Source organism: Perissodus microlepis, chromosome 1 (assembly GCF_051167445.1).
Source record: "Perissodus microlepis isolate ML-2025 ecotype Zambia chromosome 1, ASM5116744v1, whole genome shotgun sequence".
Taxonomy (NCBI): Eukaryota; Metazoa; Chordata; class Actinopteri; order Cichliformes; family Cichlidae; genus Perissodus; species Perissodus microlepis.
The window spans coordinates 18848429-18863778 of NC_140461.1; the positions used below are offsets into that span (position 1 = coordinate 18848429).

General features: G+C 42.7%; 1 protein-coding gene across 2 annotated transcripts in view; it reads left to right on the forward strand.

The window, feature by feature from the left end:
- Positions 1–980: 980 nt before the first annotated feature.
- phlpp2 (PH domain and leucine rich repeat protein phosphatase 2) overlaps positions 981–15350 on the forward strand; it is a 40954-nt gene continuing 26584 nt past the window's right edge. Inside the window, exons 1-3 of one of the 2 annotated variants that reach the window (XM_084933695.1) lie at positions 981–1393; positions 3128–3408; positions 7075–7208. In XM_084933695.1, coding sequence (XP_084789821.1) covers positions 1181–1393; positions 3128–3408; positions 7075–7208 — 628 coding nt within the window. In that variant the 5' untranslated portion in view covers positions 981–1180. Of the gene's footprint in view, positions 1394–3124; positions 3409–7074; positions 7209–15350 lie in introns of both variants that reach the window. The other variant, XM_084933685.1, reaches the window with a different exon arrangement.

A 15350-nucleotide genomic window follows, 5' to 3' on the forward strand; every position in this document is an offset into this window, starting at 1 on the left:
GTCCATGACAGTAGTTCATCACAGAAGAGAAAGCCTCTTCTCTTTAAGGAGGGCATGACACCACACTTTAGATTTGCAAAGTTGCATCTGAACAAAAGTGTGTGGTTATAATGCACAGTGCAGTGTTTGGTGAAAAACAGATGCAACATATCAGCACAAACATCTCTCATCAAATATCAAGCACGGTGGTGGAGGGATGAAGATCCAGGCATGTTCTGTAGCTGCAGGACCCGGGTAACCTGCAGACAGAGATTTAGTCAATTCCTCTCAATGCCACAGTATTCTAGAGTCAAATACAAGGCTATCCGTCTGGCGGCCAAAGCTTTGCTAAAACTGGGTCATGCAACATGGCAGCACAGCAGTGAATGTACAGCAGAAGGGCTGAAAAAGAAAAGAATCAAGGTGTTGCAATGACCCAGAGCTGGGCAAAAATGAATGCCAGCAAACGTTAACGATGTGCTGTGGATATTCAGGAAACCTCAATAGCTATGTGTGATAAGATTCAATCTAAACCCACCCATCCATCAAATCAACCTTTTCCACTTACCCAATTCAGGGTCGCGGGGGAGATGCAGGATATCCCAGCAGTCACAGAGCGACAGGCCGGTCACACCCAAAGTCATGCGCAAAAACCGTAATGTTTGTGACACAGCTCAGAACAACTGCTTTTAAACACAGACTGTAAACCCATCACGAGACACTACAAAAACATGAACCCATGTCTGACACACCCAACAGATAAATGCATTTTTAAACATTTTCTCCCTATTTACTTAACGATAATAATAAAAAAAAAGTTTTATCCACAGACTAATACAAAAAGAGCCTTTCTTTCTCCCCTCTCATTGAATAGGTGCAGCAGAGGGTTAACGCTTAATGACACGCCCTGCAAACACCTCTCGTGTTTTTATGACTGCATCAAGTGGGAAAACTTGCCTCATCATTATTATGAAGCATGCCACTTCAGAAAGGCCCATTGGCTGCTGAATAATAAATACCCTGAGCCCGCCCATTTCATGTTTATTGATCAGCTCTCCGGGGCCTATCTGACAGCAGTCAGATGAGTCGGGATATGGCGTCGCTGCACCGACACAGGATGAATTTTCACCTCTCCGTGGGAATTTACAAGTCGCGCGCCGGGACATCGCTTGCTTTTTGCCGCCGTTAAAAGGGATCACACATGGCGATGGAGGACGAGGACAATAACGCGGAGGTCGCTGCGACCAACGTCCGAACGGGCATCAAGAGAGGAGGTGATGTCGGAGATAACGGGGCTTGCATAGACAGGCAGCCGGACACGGTGGTCCACCAGGCGGGGCTGAACCAGACTGCGGGTCGCGGCAGCCGCAGTGGTCCCGGAGCTCACGCTGCGACGGGGATCCGAGTGCTAAAGGCAGGTCATAACCAGAGGGAGCAGCCGGGGGGGATTTAAAGTGATCGACAACTGTCATGTCAAGGTGGTTACATCGCAGTAGGTGCTCGGAACAGGGCAAAGTGCATCCACGGATACGCTCGCATCCTTCCCGGCAGTGTTATGTAAATGCTGTGATATCGCGTCTAATTGATAATTGATCCGAGGCAGTCAGGAATGCACCGGAGCCGGTAACAGCGGCAGACCACACACTACAGGCACTCATAGCTCGCATATACCCAGGCCCGCTGCTGAACAGTTTTCTTAGAAATTTTTAGGGGAAGACATGATGAGTAATGACACGCAAGTCCCCAAAGCAAGAGACACGCGCGTACATACAGAGAACCTCAGCTCTGGTATTTCATTTAGACTGTGAGTATTAAACGTTTATTATATTTAAAAGAGGTATTTGAGGATTTGCAATGAAATAGGTAATCCCGGAGTATTAAACACCTTGATGTTTGTACCCAGAGCATTAGTTTCTACCTGCCTGTCAGCATCAATACAGAAAGGTGAGTAAGTGAATTCTTTTCACATTTATAGGTCTCAGATATAGATTAAAGTAGAGGTACTTCCTTCTGAGTCCGGACAGCTTGTTCAGTCACATTCCCACAGTGACACACATCCATACTGGGGAGGTGCCCAGGACATCTGTAGTCCAGTGGGGTGATTCCACAGCTTCATCAGACACACCTTCACAGCTGCTGACAAAGAAGACATCTGCACTTTACTTTCTCTGTGACCTCTTAGTTTAAATCAACCGTTCACCTGATCACAGCCTTAGCTCTCTAACCTCTGGAGCAATGCTGCTCCAGGTATGATCCATTTAAGTAGTGTGAGTGGATGTTTATTCTTGACCTTGAGAATAGAGGCTTATATAGGATGCGACTTTGTTACCATAAAGAAAGAGTCTAAGAAAAGAAACAAATTAAGCCTTCTGTTGGGCATTAAATGAGAGGATTTGCCAAGTAATTCATCAGATTAATCAAGATAAAATTACTGTTATTTTAACAGGAAATCAGTCATTAAATCAGTTATTGAGTAACAGTACCAAATACTGAGAAACTGTGGCCAATGCTGTTCAAAAACCCAACCAAAAACGATCAGTTATCACACTTTTTACTGTCAGGCTTATCGAACATGGAAGCCAGTGGAGGCTGAAGATGACATCATTTAAAAACAACAGCAATGATACCTGTTTGTCACCAGAGCGGATGCTCTCCAGACCTTTGATATCTTTCTTTGTACTGACTAGATCTAAATGCATCCCACGTGATAAACTCCAGCCTCACCAAGAACTGCTGTTACTGATATTTTATCGTTCAGGAGAGGATTATTCTTCATTGATGTCTGTTTAAGAGTAACATTAGGCTACTCCACATCCGGCTAATGTCATCACGGGCGATTAGTGAAAATAATGGTGCTGTGGTTTCTCTTCAGCAGTCACACCGTCCACCCTCAATGCGAACGAATAAACTTTAATGGTTGACTTTAGTTTAGGGAAGAGTGAACATTTCTATGAAGATTATCCAATTGGTAACTACCAGCGCAAATTGATTTTTGGCTGGATTAAACCCCCAGCACGTCTGGGAGAGTGTGTAGTTCATCTTGAACCACTCTCTGTTTCCTCAGATGCCCTTTGGCTTTTATGCTATGTTTTTGATTACAATCTGTGTGTGAGAAAGACTAATATTCTGTGTTTTTCTGTGTTAGCAGCGCAACATGAAGAGGAACGGGAGTCGAAGCTGCATGACGAGAAAAACCAGGTTTGGATCACGAGAGCGGGACTGGCTGAAAGGGGACACCCAGCGGGGCTGTGTGTGTCTGTATGGGGGAACAGTAGACCCTCAGCCACCTGCCTCTGGCACACAGGCCTCCTCCACCCCTCAGACAGACCTGCAGTTGGTGCTCTGCTCCACCAGTACCACAGTGGAGGAGCTGTGCGCTCAGAAGAACGGACACGCACTTTACGTTCAACTGCACGGAGACCTAGTGAGGTAAATTTACATCATGTCGAATCATGGTGACAATGTTACATTCAGCAACTGCAGAGTAAAGAGAGTTCAGTCCACATCAACTACTCAAGATGGGGCCAACACATGCATCAGGCATCCAACAGCTTCATTAAATAAATACCAATTAATCATGTTAAGAAAATAAGAGACAAATCAAAGCATAAGAAGAATTATGCAAACATAAGCACGTGAAATGGGAGCTTGCTAAAAATGTATAATGCAATCTCATCCTCAGTTAATGCAAAGAAGGTAAACACACCACTGAGGACTTGCTGCGGTTGCCCTATCATCCCGCACTCCCACAGCTCCCCACCAAGGATACGCTCAGGGAACATGTCTCTACGCCTCTCACCGCTGTACAAGACATGCGTAGACCAAAATAGTAATTGATGATCTGTGAAAGGATGAAAAGCTGGTTCACTAGTCCGTGACCAGGAAAAATTCAGTTCCTTGTTTGCTTCCCTTGGAAAACCTACGTGAAGACATAAAGGAGCCTAAAACGAGAGCTCAGCTGTACAGCTTAAGCCTGAATGAGTTATGGCTCATTCTGTCTGAGCGCTTCTGTCTATTCAATTTTTTTAAACGAATAAGAAAGAGCAAAATCTTATAAAAAATGTGGGGAACCAGCAAAGTGCCAACAGATGCATTTAGAGCAAAGAGTTGTGAATGATTGTGTTAGTAAGCAATAACTGCTGGGAGATGGTGCCACAGATGTGCTGCAGAAATTATGCTGGAAACATGACTGGAGGTCGGTAATCACCTCACATGCTGTTAGCCAATAGTAGCGTATGAAACAATGTCTTTATATCTTTGCTGACTGAGAGCTGCAGGCACTGGAGACTGATGCAGAGTAGTAATAAATGAAAGGCTTTTGGTAAGCCTGTGGATGGGCCCTGTTGGTTCAGTTTATACTCCAGCAGTAAAGCAGTCTGGTCTGCCAGTGAGTATGACTGAGTGGATTTAAATGTAATATTAAAGTCTTCAACTTCCAAAAAGAAAAGAAAAAAAAAAACAGGATAATGGCGAGTTAGGAGAACGGCATAAATAATTAAAAAAACATAAAGTGTACAAACTGGCAGCACATACGGTAAAGACAAGTTAAATGTATTATGTGCATATGAACTCCAGTAATGTTTGTCCTCAAACGGTCCTTTAGTAATATATTTTCTCATCCCTATTTTATGACGTGTTGGATAAACTTTCTGTGCATAAAAAGGCTTCATTACTTTGATAATAGATGCATTCGTTCTATAAATGGTTATGTGAAGCATACGACGCAGCTGTGAGCTATGCGGCTTTTCCTGTTGATTTTCTTTTTAGAGCATGTAGTTACGTGCTGCTTACAGGAAAGCACGTTCGGGGCTCTTTCCTGCTTGCATTTTCAGTTCAACAAACTCCCTTTACAGATAAATTTACTGAGGCAGTAGAGTTGATGGAGGACATTCATCCTGTTGTTCATCCCCTTTTGGACCACTTATGTCTGTCAGTGTCACAGTGCAAACAGGGTGAGCGAAGCAGTCTAGTGTTCTTTTTCCCAGCAAGAGGCTTTTCCATCCATGAGAGTTTCCAGGACAGATGGGATATGCAATCCCTTCAACATGTTCTGGGTATAACCGGAGTTTCCAGAACATTTCCAAAGAGATGATCCCACACATCTTAACTGGCTTATTTCCAGGAAGTTAGTAGCTGCATACCAAAGACCTCCTTTATCAGTGAGCTCACTCAGAAATGTAAAATAAGCTGAATCTAGTAGCTCAACTCAGTCCTGAGGATAAGTGATACAGGGCCATTATCTTGAAGTTAAAATCTTGATTAATCGAAAGGCTTCCTGATCAAGGGAAATGGTAAAAACTGTCCTAATCTAGCAGCAGAAGAAGGCAGAAGGAAATTTTTGGTAATAGTGCCCTGCAATAGCTAAACAGCCCTTTGGTGGAGTGGTTAGCACTGTTGCCACACGGCCAGAAGGTTTTCTGTCACTCTCTGTAAGGTCTGTGGTGGTCTTGCAACCGGTCTATTGTGTAAATGGACTGGTTCTTATCTTGCACTCTTCTACTCGAGCACTCAATATGTCTCACCCATTCATACAAGCACTTTCTTCTACCTAAGTTCTTTCTATCTAACATTCAAGTTGACACATTTGACAGATTTTTATTTCAAACAAAACACAGTTCAAGAATAGCAACTAATTAATACGTTTGCACATTTCGGTTTATTCCTTTTTGTGCTAACGACTAATTTTTTGTTGCTGGTGTTTGTAGTTAAAACTGAAGGCTTGATCAATTATTTTAGTTTTATTTTTAGGCAGCCACATAAACGTACATGAAAAAAGATACCAACTTATAATGTAAAATATCGAAAGATGAAGCAATACAAGGCTTTTTTTTAGTTTTTAAAAACACACGTGTATCCGTACCATTGTGTTTTTAGGAGGCCCAGTTAACTTCTCATATATCTATGAAATACTGGGTATGTTTGCACTAAATCAAGAACCCACCATGATAGTTGGCTGCATAACTTTCCACGAGGACAGATGAACCCGCTGGGCACCATTTGACAGAGATTCAGCTTCTTGCTGCACTGGCCAAAGTGGGAAGATTTGTGAATAAATGAGGCATATCAGTGTGAAGTGTGAATGGTCAATAGGGACTGTCACTCATCATCACTCTGCCTGCTGGAAGCTGCCTAAATCCTGCTTTTAGATGTTGATGTCACAGCTGTCTAAAATCAACCAAGATGATTCTGCAAATCTTCCAGGCTGAGTGAGGAAAGGTCATTTCCTCAGGCATGGGTACTGTGCTCTAGTTGTTGTTAAGAATCTTTTGAAATTCAAGCACTTTTCTGTCTCATTTATTCTAAATCTTAGTATTTAATCACATTTCTTCCCCCCTGTAAGTCTTCATGTTGACAGATACAGAAAAAGATCTGTGTTTAGCTCTTTATGAGCTGGCAGATTGACCCGTCTTAAAAAAAAAACAGTTTTCAGAAGTGAGAGACTAAGTGATCATAAATTAACTCTAAGCTTTTGTTTTAGATTGAAAGTGAAAGCTGGATTTGCAGCTGCTATTGTGCTTTCGGGGCTTCCTTCACACAGCTCGACAGTGGGCATTTATGTGAAAGGTTGCTTCTATTAGTATTCATCCTGTTAGGCTTCAGTGACTAACAGAGAGCTGAGAGATTTACAGATGAATTCAAACTCATGGTTTAAGAGTGAAATATCTAATATCATTTTCATTCATTTCAACAAACTTACCGTAATGTCGAAAAAAACCCAAACCCTAATGGCTATGTTTTAATGATAAGAAAGATACTAAAGGTGCCTCTTCTCGGAAATTCATTTTTAAATATTTGTGCAGACCTAAAGCATTGCTGCAGCAGATGGTGTACCCATGACACTGTGTGATTTTGCAAGAATGCATCTTCTTTTTTAGTTTGTGTTAAAACAAGAAACAAAATCCTAACTGTGGTGCTGACTCTGGCAGGAGTGCTTTTTTAGCTTGGTCTGGTGCCCCGTTTAACCCGGATCGTGGGGTTCGTTGGCGGGAAGCTTTTACTTTTATAATCTGTTTCATCTGAGATTCTGTGAGGTGTATTTTATAATTGTTGCCGTCGTTGTCACACCTCTTCATCTTCTTGCCTTCGGTCCTGCAGGAGGCTGGATCCCTCTGAGCGTCCGCTCCAGATGGTGTATGACTACTTGGCGTCGATGGGCTATGCAGACCCTGTACGAGTGCAGCAAGAAGCCGCCAACTCAGACCTCAGCTGTTTGATCCGTTTCTACAGTGGTGAGTACTCATCGGCGGCGGCAATCAGCCCTCGGTTTCACTTTCTGCTGCTGCTGACTGGAATCTGGCATGTGCTTCGAGTTTTCCTCTGCACACAGACCTGAGGGCGCAGAAACATTCTTAGAACGCTCCAAAATGGTTTCGCCACATCCTCTGGCGAGTGTGTACGATTGGATTACGTGAGAGAGGTTGTTTTAGGGCTCTCTGAGTTTGTTGCTTCTGAAGCTGCCTCCAGTCTTCAGTACAGTCTAAGATAAACACATCAGTCATGGCCTCATGATGGATTACTGACCATCATTCATCCTGTGGTGTTGTATGCTTCATTGACCTGAGGTCTGGAGTGACTAAGTGTCCCTGTGTCTGTGTGATTAATGCGGCACAAGAATGGATGCGACTCTGGAGAAACCAGTGACGAATTTGTGAACGCATCTAAGCGCTGCTCACCTAAAACAGTCTTCCCGTTTGAAGGCTGCTCTATTAATACTCATACAGTAGTTGCAGTTAAGGATTTTCCTTTTAGCATAAATGGTGATTGGTGTGCTATAATGAGTTTCAACCAGCGGATGTTCCCGCTGAGTCAGTGGAACTTAAGCTTGGGCTTTGAACTGCTCACATATCCAGAGAAAGAGCAAGACTGGGTAAACCACAGTGTCTAAAGGGTTCACATGCACTTCCTCCCACATCAGGCACATAGCTCTCCTCAGAGTGAAGTGCAGGACTGCTGTAGTGACTGAAATACACTCTACAGACAAACGTAATCTGCTCTGTATGGAAGTTCTGCGGTTGATGAGTGACAGATGAGGAAAGTTTAAAAAAATCAAACTCACCATGAAGTCTTAGCAACAGATATAATTAGTTTGTGAAGCATGTGAAACAGAACGGTGACGCCTAGTTTTCTTTTATCCTAAAAATGTTTAGAACACCATTAATAATTATTGTGATGCTTTTAACGGTTTCGATGCCCCGTGGAAAAAAATCGATATTTTGAGTCCTAGACCTTTTATTGTATATAGTTTCAGTTTGATAATCAGCCCTCAGATCAGGATATTTAAGCTGTCTTTATACATTTTTTTCTTTTGCTAGCTTCTTTTTAAATGATGTTGGGGTTTTTTTTAGCTGACGGATCCCAAGCTCACTCTGGCCTGAGTCTTATTCGTAGTCCTCATGTGTCCAGTGGCCCACTGTTGTTTTCTTCTTGTCAACATGAGAACTGGTCAGATCTTGGCTACTATCAGCAATCAGGCCACACTGGGTAGAGTCTAGCCAGGCCCCTTGGAGACTTCCTGCCTCCTTTTGTCGACTCATGGGAAAAGAGAACCAGGGACAAGACATGACTGGTTTTCAGGCTCGTTTAATGCCCAGTACAGGCCAAGAGGACAACTTGATTTGGCCATGAAATACCTATGGAACTGCTAAAGAGACAGCTGGTAATAAAGCTTTGAGTTTGTTGTGGGGGACACAAATGATGTCAGCAAATGACAGATATCTATAAAATGGGCAAGTCACCTCTTGTGTTCACGTACAGGTTTCTTATGAAGAATTAAAATAACTTAAGTAGCAAGCTTTACCATTGCATTTCATTCTTTGGCTGGTAACAGAGAACCCTGTCTTTTCATTTTAACTCACAGCACAGGTGCAGAGATTTAATCAGACCAACTCATCTTTTCTAATTTACGTAATTTAAAATTAACCACTTTTTTCACCAATTTTTCAACTAGCTAAAAAGTCAGCTTTTTAAAATGTTAAACTTTTAGGTAACTTTTTGTTTTAGTGCTGTAGCATTTTTATTGTGAAGCGCTTTGTGATCTAGAAAAGTGTAAATAAAATGTTTTTTTTTAACTTTAACTTCTTTTAACTTCAGGAAACTACACTGCAGTTAAGTGAGTGAACACATGAAATTTCACTCAATTCATTAGAGTTTTGTTCTAAAAGGCAAAACTTGCATACTTCCCATGATGCATTGCTAGAAAGTTCAAACTCTTCAGGGATTCTGCCTTTTTTTGTAAGAAAGACATGATGGAAAGTTGCCGTATACCTTTTAATATGTTCACATTATGTTACAGTCACACTAGGGAAAACATTGGTTGGAGTCACTGCATATGGTTGGAGCAACCATATGCAGTGCAAACGGTTACTTCGAAGGCGAGACCACTCACAGTTGCTGTGACTTTGCTGTGTCAAGATGGCAATAAAGACAAGCAACAAGGCAATCAGACAGAAATGATGACGTGTCTGAGTTGCACTCATTGATTGGCTCAGACTGTTGCAATGTGTTGCGAGTAGGTCTGCATTTATGAAGTAGACAGCAATTATTTGCCAGCCTTTGCCAGTCAAGGCAGTCAGTCTGAGTCAGACCATGTATATCTGGAGATTGGTTGCCTCTCTCAGCTGTCTTGCAATCGAAAGGGGTTGTGCAAAGGTTGAGCGTGCTACGCCCTCAAGCATTGGGCAACCCCTTTTGAATACCTGGTGGTTGCAACTACTTGTCATCCAGCAAATGCTTAAAAGATTAATGCAGCTATGATTTTTCCTACTTGCACAGAGGGTGCTATCTTGTTTATCCTCTAGTGCGACGAGAGTAAAAATGATTTTTGTCCATTGTGAAAGCGGTTCTGTCTGTTACGGGCTTTAGGATTGAAATGTATTGAATTCAGCCCCCATCCCCATAGACTTGGCTTATACAGCAGTTTATGTAACTGTCACTGGGAGCAGCGTCACTGGTCGTCTCTGTACTGACTCTGCAGGTTTAAACTGAGAAAAGTAAATTAAGTCTGGAACAGTGTGCAGGTTCAATTCAATGGCTTAATGTAACTTAACTTAATAATTTCTTCTTTTTTTCTTTTTCTTCTTCTTTTGGCTGCTCCGTTAAGGGCTCACTACAGCAGATCACCTGCCTCCATCTCACCCAATGCCAAGCATCCTCCTCTGTGACACCAGCCGTCTGCATGTCCTTCCTAACCACACCCATGAATCTATGTGCTCTTCTTCTTTTTCCTTCTGCATGGCAGCTCCATTTTCAGCATCCTTCATCTAGTATATCCACTATCCCTTATTTGCACATGTCCAATCAATCTCAGCCTTGCCTCTCTGACTTTGTCTCCAAGCTGCTTGACCTGATCTGTTCCTCTGACCTACTCATTTCTAATCTTGTCCATTTTGCTCACTCCAAATTAAAAATCTTAACACTCACTACCGCCTTGTAAAACGTCCCTTTCAGCCTTGCTGCTATCCTTCTGTCAAAAATCACCCCTGATGCTTATCTTCACCCACACCACCCTGCCATGACTCTCTTCTCCCCCCCCCCCAACGTGCACTGTCTGTTGCTTTGAATGGTTGACCCCATTTATATTTCTGATTTCTCCTTGCATCCTTAATGTAACTAGCTTTGCAGTGTCTCAACTCATGAGGACTTTAACTTATCAAATCAAGCCGAGAGCAACTTACTCACATTTTTAAGGCAGTATGCACAAAACCCCTTTTCAAGTTAAGACAAAAAGTAAAAAAACTCCAAACAAACCAAACAACAACAAAAAAAAAGTTACAGCGTCGATGGCCTTGTGTGTTCTCAGAGTCTTCCTCCAGGTGTCTGTTTTCCTAACAACTGTTGTTGTGGTAACGATCTGACTAAGCAGATGAGTGAAACTGTGGTCCATCAGTAAAGACTACAGCTGCTACAAGACCACCTAATGTGGTACACTGAGCGTGCCAGCTGTACGCTCTGCACAGTCTGCATTACTGGACCTTACTGGCTCTGAATCTGAGAGCGTTTGTAATGGAAACTCCCCCAAAACCACGTTTATTAAAGATTGTCTCACCATGCAGATCGCTTTGGTTTTATGAGCCCAGGATCATCATCACAAACCAGGGGAGGTGGGCTTTTGTTTATAATGTTCACGGTATTAAAATGGCACAGTAAAGACCTCAGCAGCACATCTTTCCACAGAAGCCTCGAATAATCCACATATGACCTTCTTATTGATTCCTGAAAACTGATAAAAGAAAAGATGGTCTGTTAAGTTTCGCTGAACTGCCCTTGTAAAATTGTTTCTATGAGCTTGCTCTTTTTTTGATATTAGTTATGTCTTCAGGCTTGTTCAGATCATTCAAAAGAATCTGTGGGACAGTGTGAGAAGTATTCATCTCAGACTGTCTCACAGGCATACAAACGGTGGATCATGGTTACGAGAATGCCGACTTTCTATAATAAGACAGTGGTGCGAATACATGTGCGTTTCTACCTACGCACTGCCACGTGAGTTTCATTTCTAACCACAGCGCTTTACAGCCTGATTTTCTTTTTTCTCAAGCCACCAAAGAGGTTCAAAGTGCAATGCAGCAGATAATTTATTAAACTTTACTCTCCTCTTATTTGTTCAGGAAACTCATCTGGGACCTTCTTTCTCCACACCCGCTGTACACACACACACATACACGCACACCCTTCAGCTGTGGTGCATGGATGAAATTAAAACAAACATGGACAGGGGAGTAAACTTTTCTAAATACTGACTTAATAAAAAACACTTCTAGTGAAAACAACCGCAGAGACCTGAGGGCCAGCGGATCTTTGTGTCAGCCTGTGCAGCTGCAGCGCAGATGAAGCTGGCTGTAAGCTCTGGCGTTCATGCCCCGGGCTGTGTTCCACCTCTGTCTGGGTGATCTTTTACGTCTTTGAGAAAGGCGGCTTGTAGCTGCTGTCCACAGTTCACGTAAGGCCCGCTGTCAGGATCAGACCTGAGGGAAATAAATCTCTTTCACAGGGAAATGAATCAGAGTAAGCTCACCTTATAAGTTGTTGGTTTGACTAATGCTGACTTTCTGCTGGAATTTAAACCCAAATTAAGTTTGTGGACATCCTGAACCGGTGTGTGAAGGTTTGAGACATTTTGCGGTGTGAAAGAAGGGAATAAATTGTTTGCCCTGACAAAAATAAGAGAAACAGTCGGACTGAGGCTTAAGAAAAAAATTGAATTCTGTTCAGATCCGAGTTTGCACAGACTTGCCCCGAGCGACAAAGCTCTTGCCAGCTCCTCATAAACGTGCTGTTTCTGAGATGAAGTTCTGTTCCTCCCAAGATTTTCTCTTTCCCATTTTAAACCTGCAGACGTCCGTCATCCTAGACTCATGGCGAGTTTTTAAGAGAGACTGCTTACTGGAGGGAGAAACACCAGTTTAATCTTCTGTTTTAAAGCCATCTGTATTCAAAGGCAGCATTCAGCTGCGTGTCTTCCACTGGTTTTCTGCACAGTTGCTCTATTTGATGTCAGGAGTTAAACTCTTGCTCAAAGTTTAACGAACAGTTATTTTAAATTGAGATAAACACAGACCACCTAGAGGAGGTATCTGTGTGGTGGGCTGAATTAGAATTTTCTGCCAAAAAGAGCTTGCTGTTCTGAGTCAAATCAGACCGTGTTTCCGCCTCCACTGACCCCCTACTGCATGCTAATGCAATCTATGCGATCTTGAGCAAGACAAAAAAGCTCTGGGATACAGGGAGTATTGTATTCGACGGAGCGCTCAACGGTTGCCTTGAAATGATCCAACATGTGGACAAAAACTGATTTTAAAACAATAGAAAGAACCAAGATGAGGAACCTACACACTAAAACTCCTGGTACAGTTTTTCTCCTTGGAAAGAACAGCCACTTTTGCCTGGTTTGGACCCTTGTCCTTCCTTCAGTGATGAATCATCTACAGGCTACTTTCTTCTTTAATCATTAGGCCTACAAAACATTAGAGAACAGTATAAATGTTCATCAGTTTCCTAGAACCAATAATAATACCAGCTCATACGTATGTAGATGTTCCAGTTTTATTCTCTTTTAAGGATCTGCACTCTGTGTGTTTCCAATCGTCTGCTGTCCAGTTTTGGTGAGCCTGTGTGAACTGAGAAATGCTGCTTCCTGGATATTTTCTGTTGTTCAGACCATTCTCTGTAAAAGAGATGGTTGTGTGGGAAAATCCAAGTAGATCAGCAGTTTCTGAAATACTCAGAGCAGCGTGTCTGGCACCAACAACCATGCCATGTTCAAAGTTACTTAAATTACCTTTCTTCCCCATTCTGATGCTAAGTTTGGACTTCACAGGTCGTGTTGATCATGTCTGCAGGTGTAAATCCACTGCATTGCTGTTTAGAGATTTTCAATGAGCAGTTGAAAAGGTGTACCTAATTAAGTGGCTTGTAAGTGCATACTGGCTTCAGTTTTCCCCAAATAGCCCTCTGGATCGTTCTAGACTTCCTCTCTTGTTTTCATATATATTCTTTTAATAATCAAATCACCTTATATATTATACATTCGTGTCTCTCACTTCCCCTTTTGTTCCTTTCTGTTTCTCACCTCATTCCTTTGTTTATCTATCCATTTTTACTTTTCAGTGGAAAATTAATTTGACTCTTTACTCATCGGGCTTGGCATACTGTGATATAAACGTATTCCTTAAAGAATTTAGAGTTGGTGTTAATATTGTGCGTATTGGCAACTTTTCTATATGCATATATAACACTTTTCCATATTGGATCTGAAGTGAGATATCACTAAATCTGCTGTGCGAAGGTCTCAGCCACACTTCTGAGAAATCACACATTCCACTCTCTGGTCTGTCACTTGTCCCTGAGGTTTGGCAGCCTCCCACCCGGAGGACGTTTGACACCGGTTGATGATTAGTTTGAAGGCAGCTGTCTGCAGCCCTGCTCCTTGAGAAAACAGTGTTGCGCAACAAGTTACGACCGTGTCATCCACCCCCTCTGGAGCCACGGGGAAACGGTCAGCATTTTTGTCGTGAGAGGGATGGGATTGATTTGGAGGGAGACATCATAAGGGCTTACATACTCACACTTTGATTTTGAACAACCTGTTTCCTTAGCAACTGATCGCCCCGCAGACCTTTGGAGATAGCATGTGTGTTTGTTTTATTTTAGAAGTTGGCTCTTTATGGCTAGGAGATGTTTTATATTGCGTTTGGACAGTGCCGTGACTTTGTATGCCTGGACACCTGCATGCTCGCACCACGAATGCGCACATTTGTATTCATAATTTGGGCGCTTTTCTCATTGATAACTCCCGCAGTTAACTAATTTAATCAAGGCACTTTGATTGTCCTTTGTAAGCCCAATGTGCTCTTGCAGCGAGCAAGCACGATGATTCTCACACAGATCCACAGATAATTATAATTCTTTGTCAGATGATTAGTGTTACTGAGAAAAATTTGATTTGGGAAAAAAATGTGATGATACACAAGAAAATGGTGAGGGGGTGACAATATTATCAGGGATGAAACCACATTTTCCTGGTTTTAGGGCTGTTTTGGAATTCTCTCTTTTACTAGAGATAGGCGTATGTGTTACCATCCTGCATGTGGTGCTCTTATAAGGGTTTGCCATGAAATTACCACAAATGGGCCTTAACAAAGCCGGATATAGAGCGTGGTTGTTTCTGGTGATGTGCTGCGAAGGCTGTGAGGGCATCCTGTCGGTCTGTGTCAGTTTGTATCGAGCTGATTTGTGCACTGCAGAGGGATGATGTTTTTCTTAATTGCGAGTTTTAATCTGAAGCTCTAGGAACACAGAGTAACTAAAGCAGAGCGTGACTCGACATTTTCCTGCCACAGGCGGCAAGAAAAAGCACTTATCTGCAGTCCAGCTGTTTTCCCCCTTTTAGATACCTCCATTGTACCCGTCATCGACCCCGTGAGGTTTTTGTGTCTCTAATTTTCTCTCTGAGTGAGGGACACCCAAGGATCAGGAGCTGCTATTGATCTGCCAGCGAGCCAATTTGTTGTCAGAAGCACTTGGCTTGTTCATTATCAGTTTTCCTTGGTGAAGAAAAACATGAGGGGGCTCTCATTTCATTCAGATGCCCTTGTGAAGCGGAAGGGGAGGTGGAGAATGAAAACAAGTTAGACGTGAAACGAGAGCGAGAGAGAGCGAAAGCAGATTGCCAACGAGAGCCTCCGAGTGGGAGGCAGCATAAGTTGGTTCGAGGAAAATTTAACAACAGAGGACAAGAGGCTGAGGCAGTGTCTCCTCTGTGCTTGTTTGACCTGCTATTAACCTGAGTGTACTTGGCAGAGACGGCAGCACTGCTGTCTGATGTATCCTTCAGCAATGGCCAGCTAAGACTACCTGTAGTGCGACTTGGCATA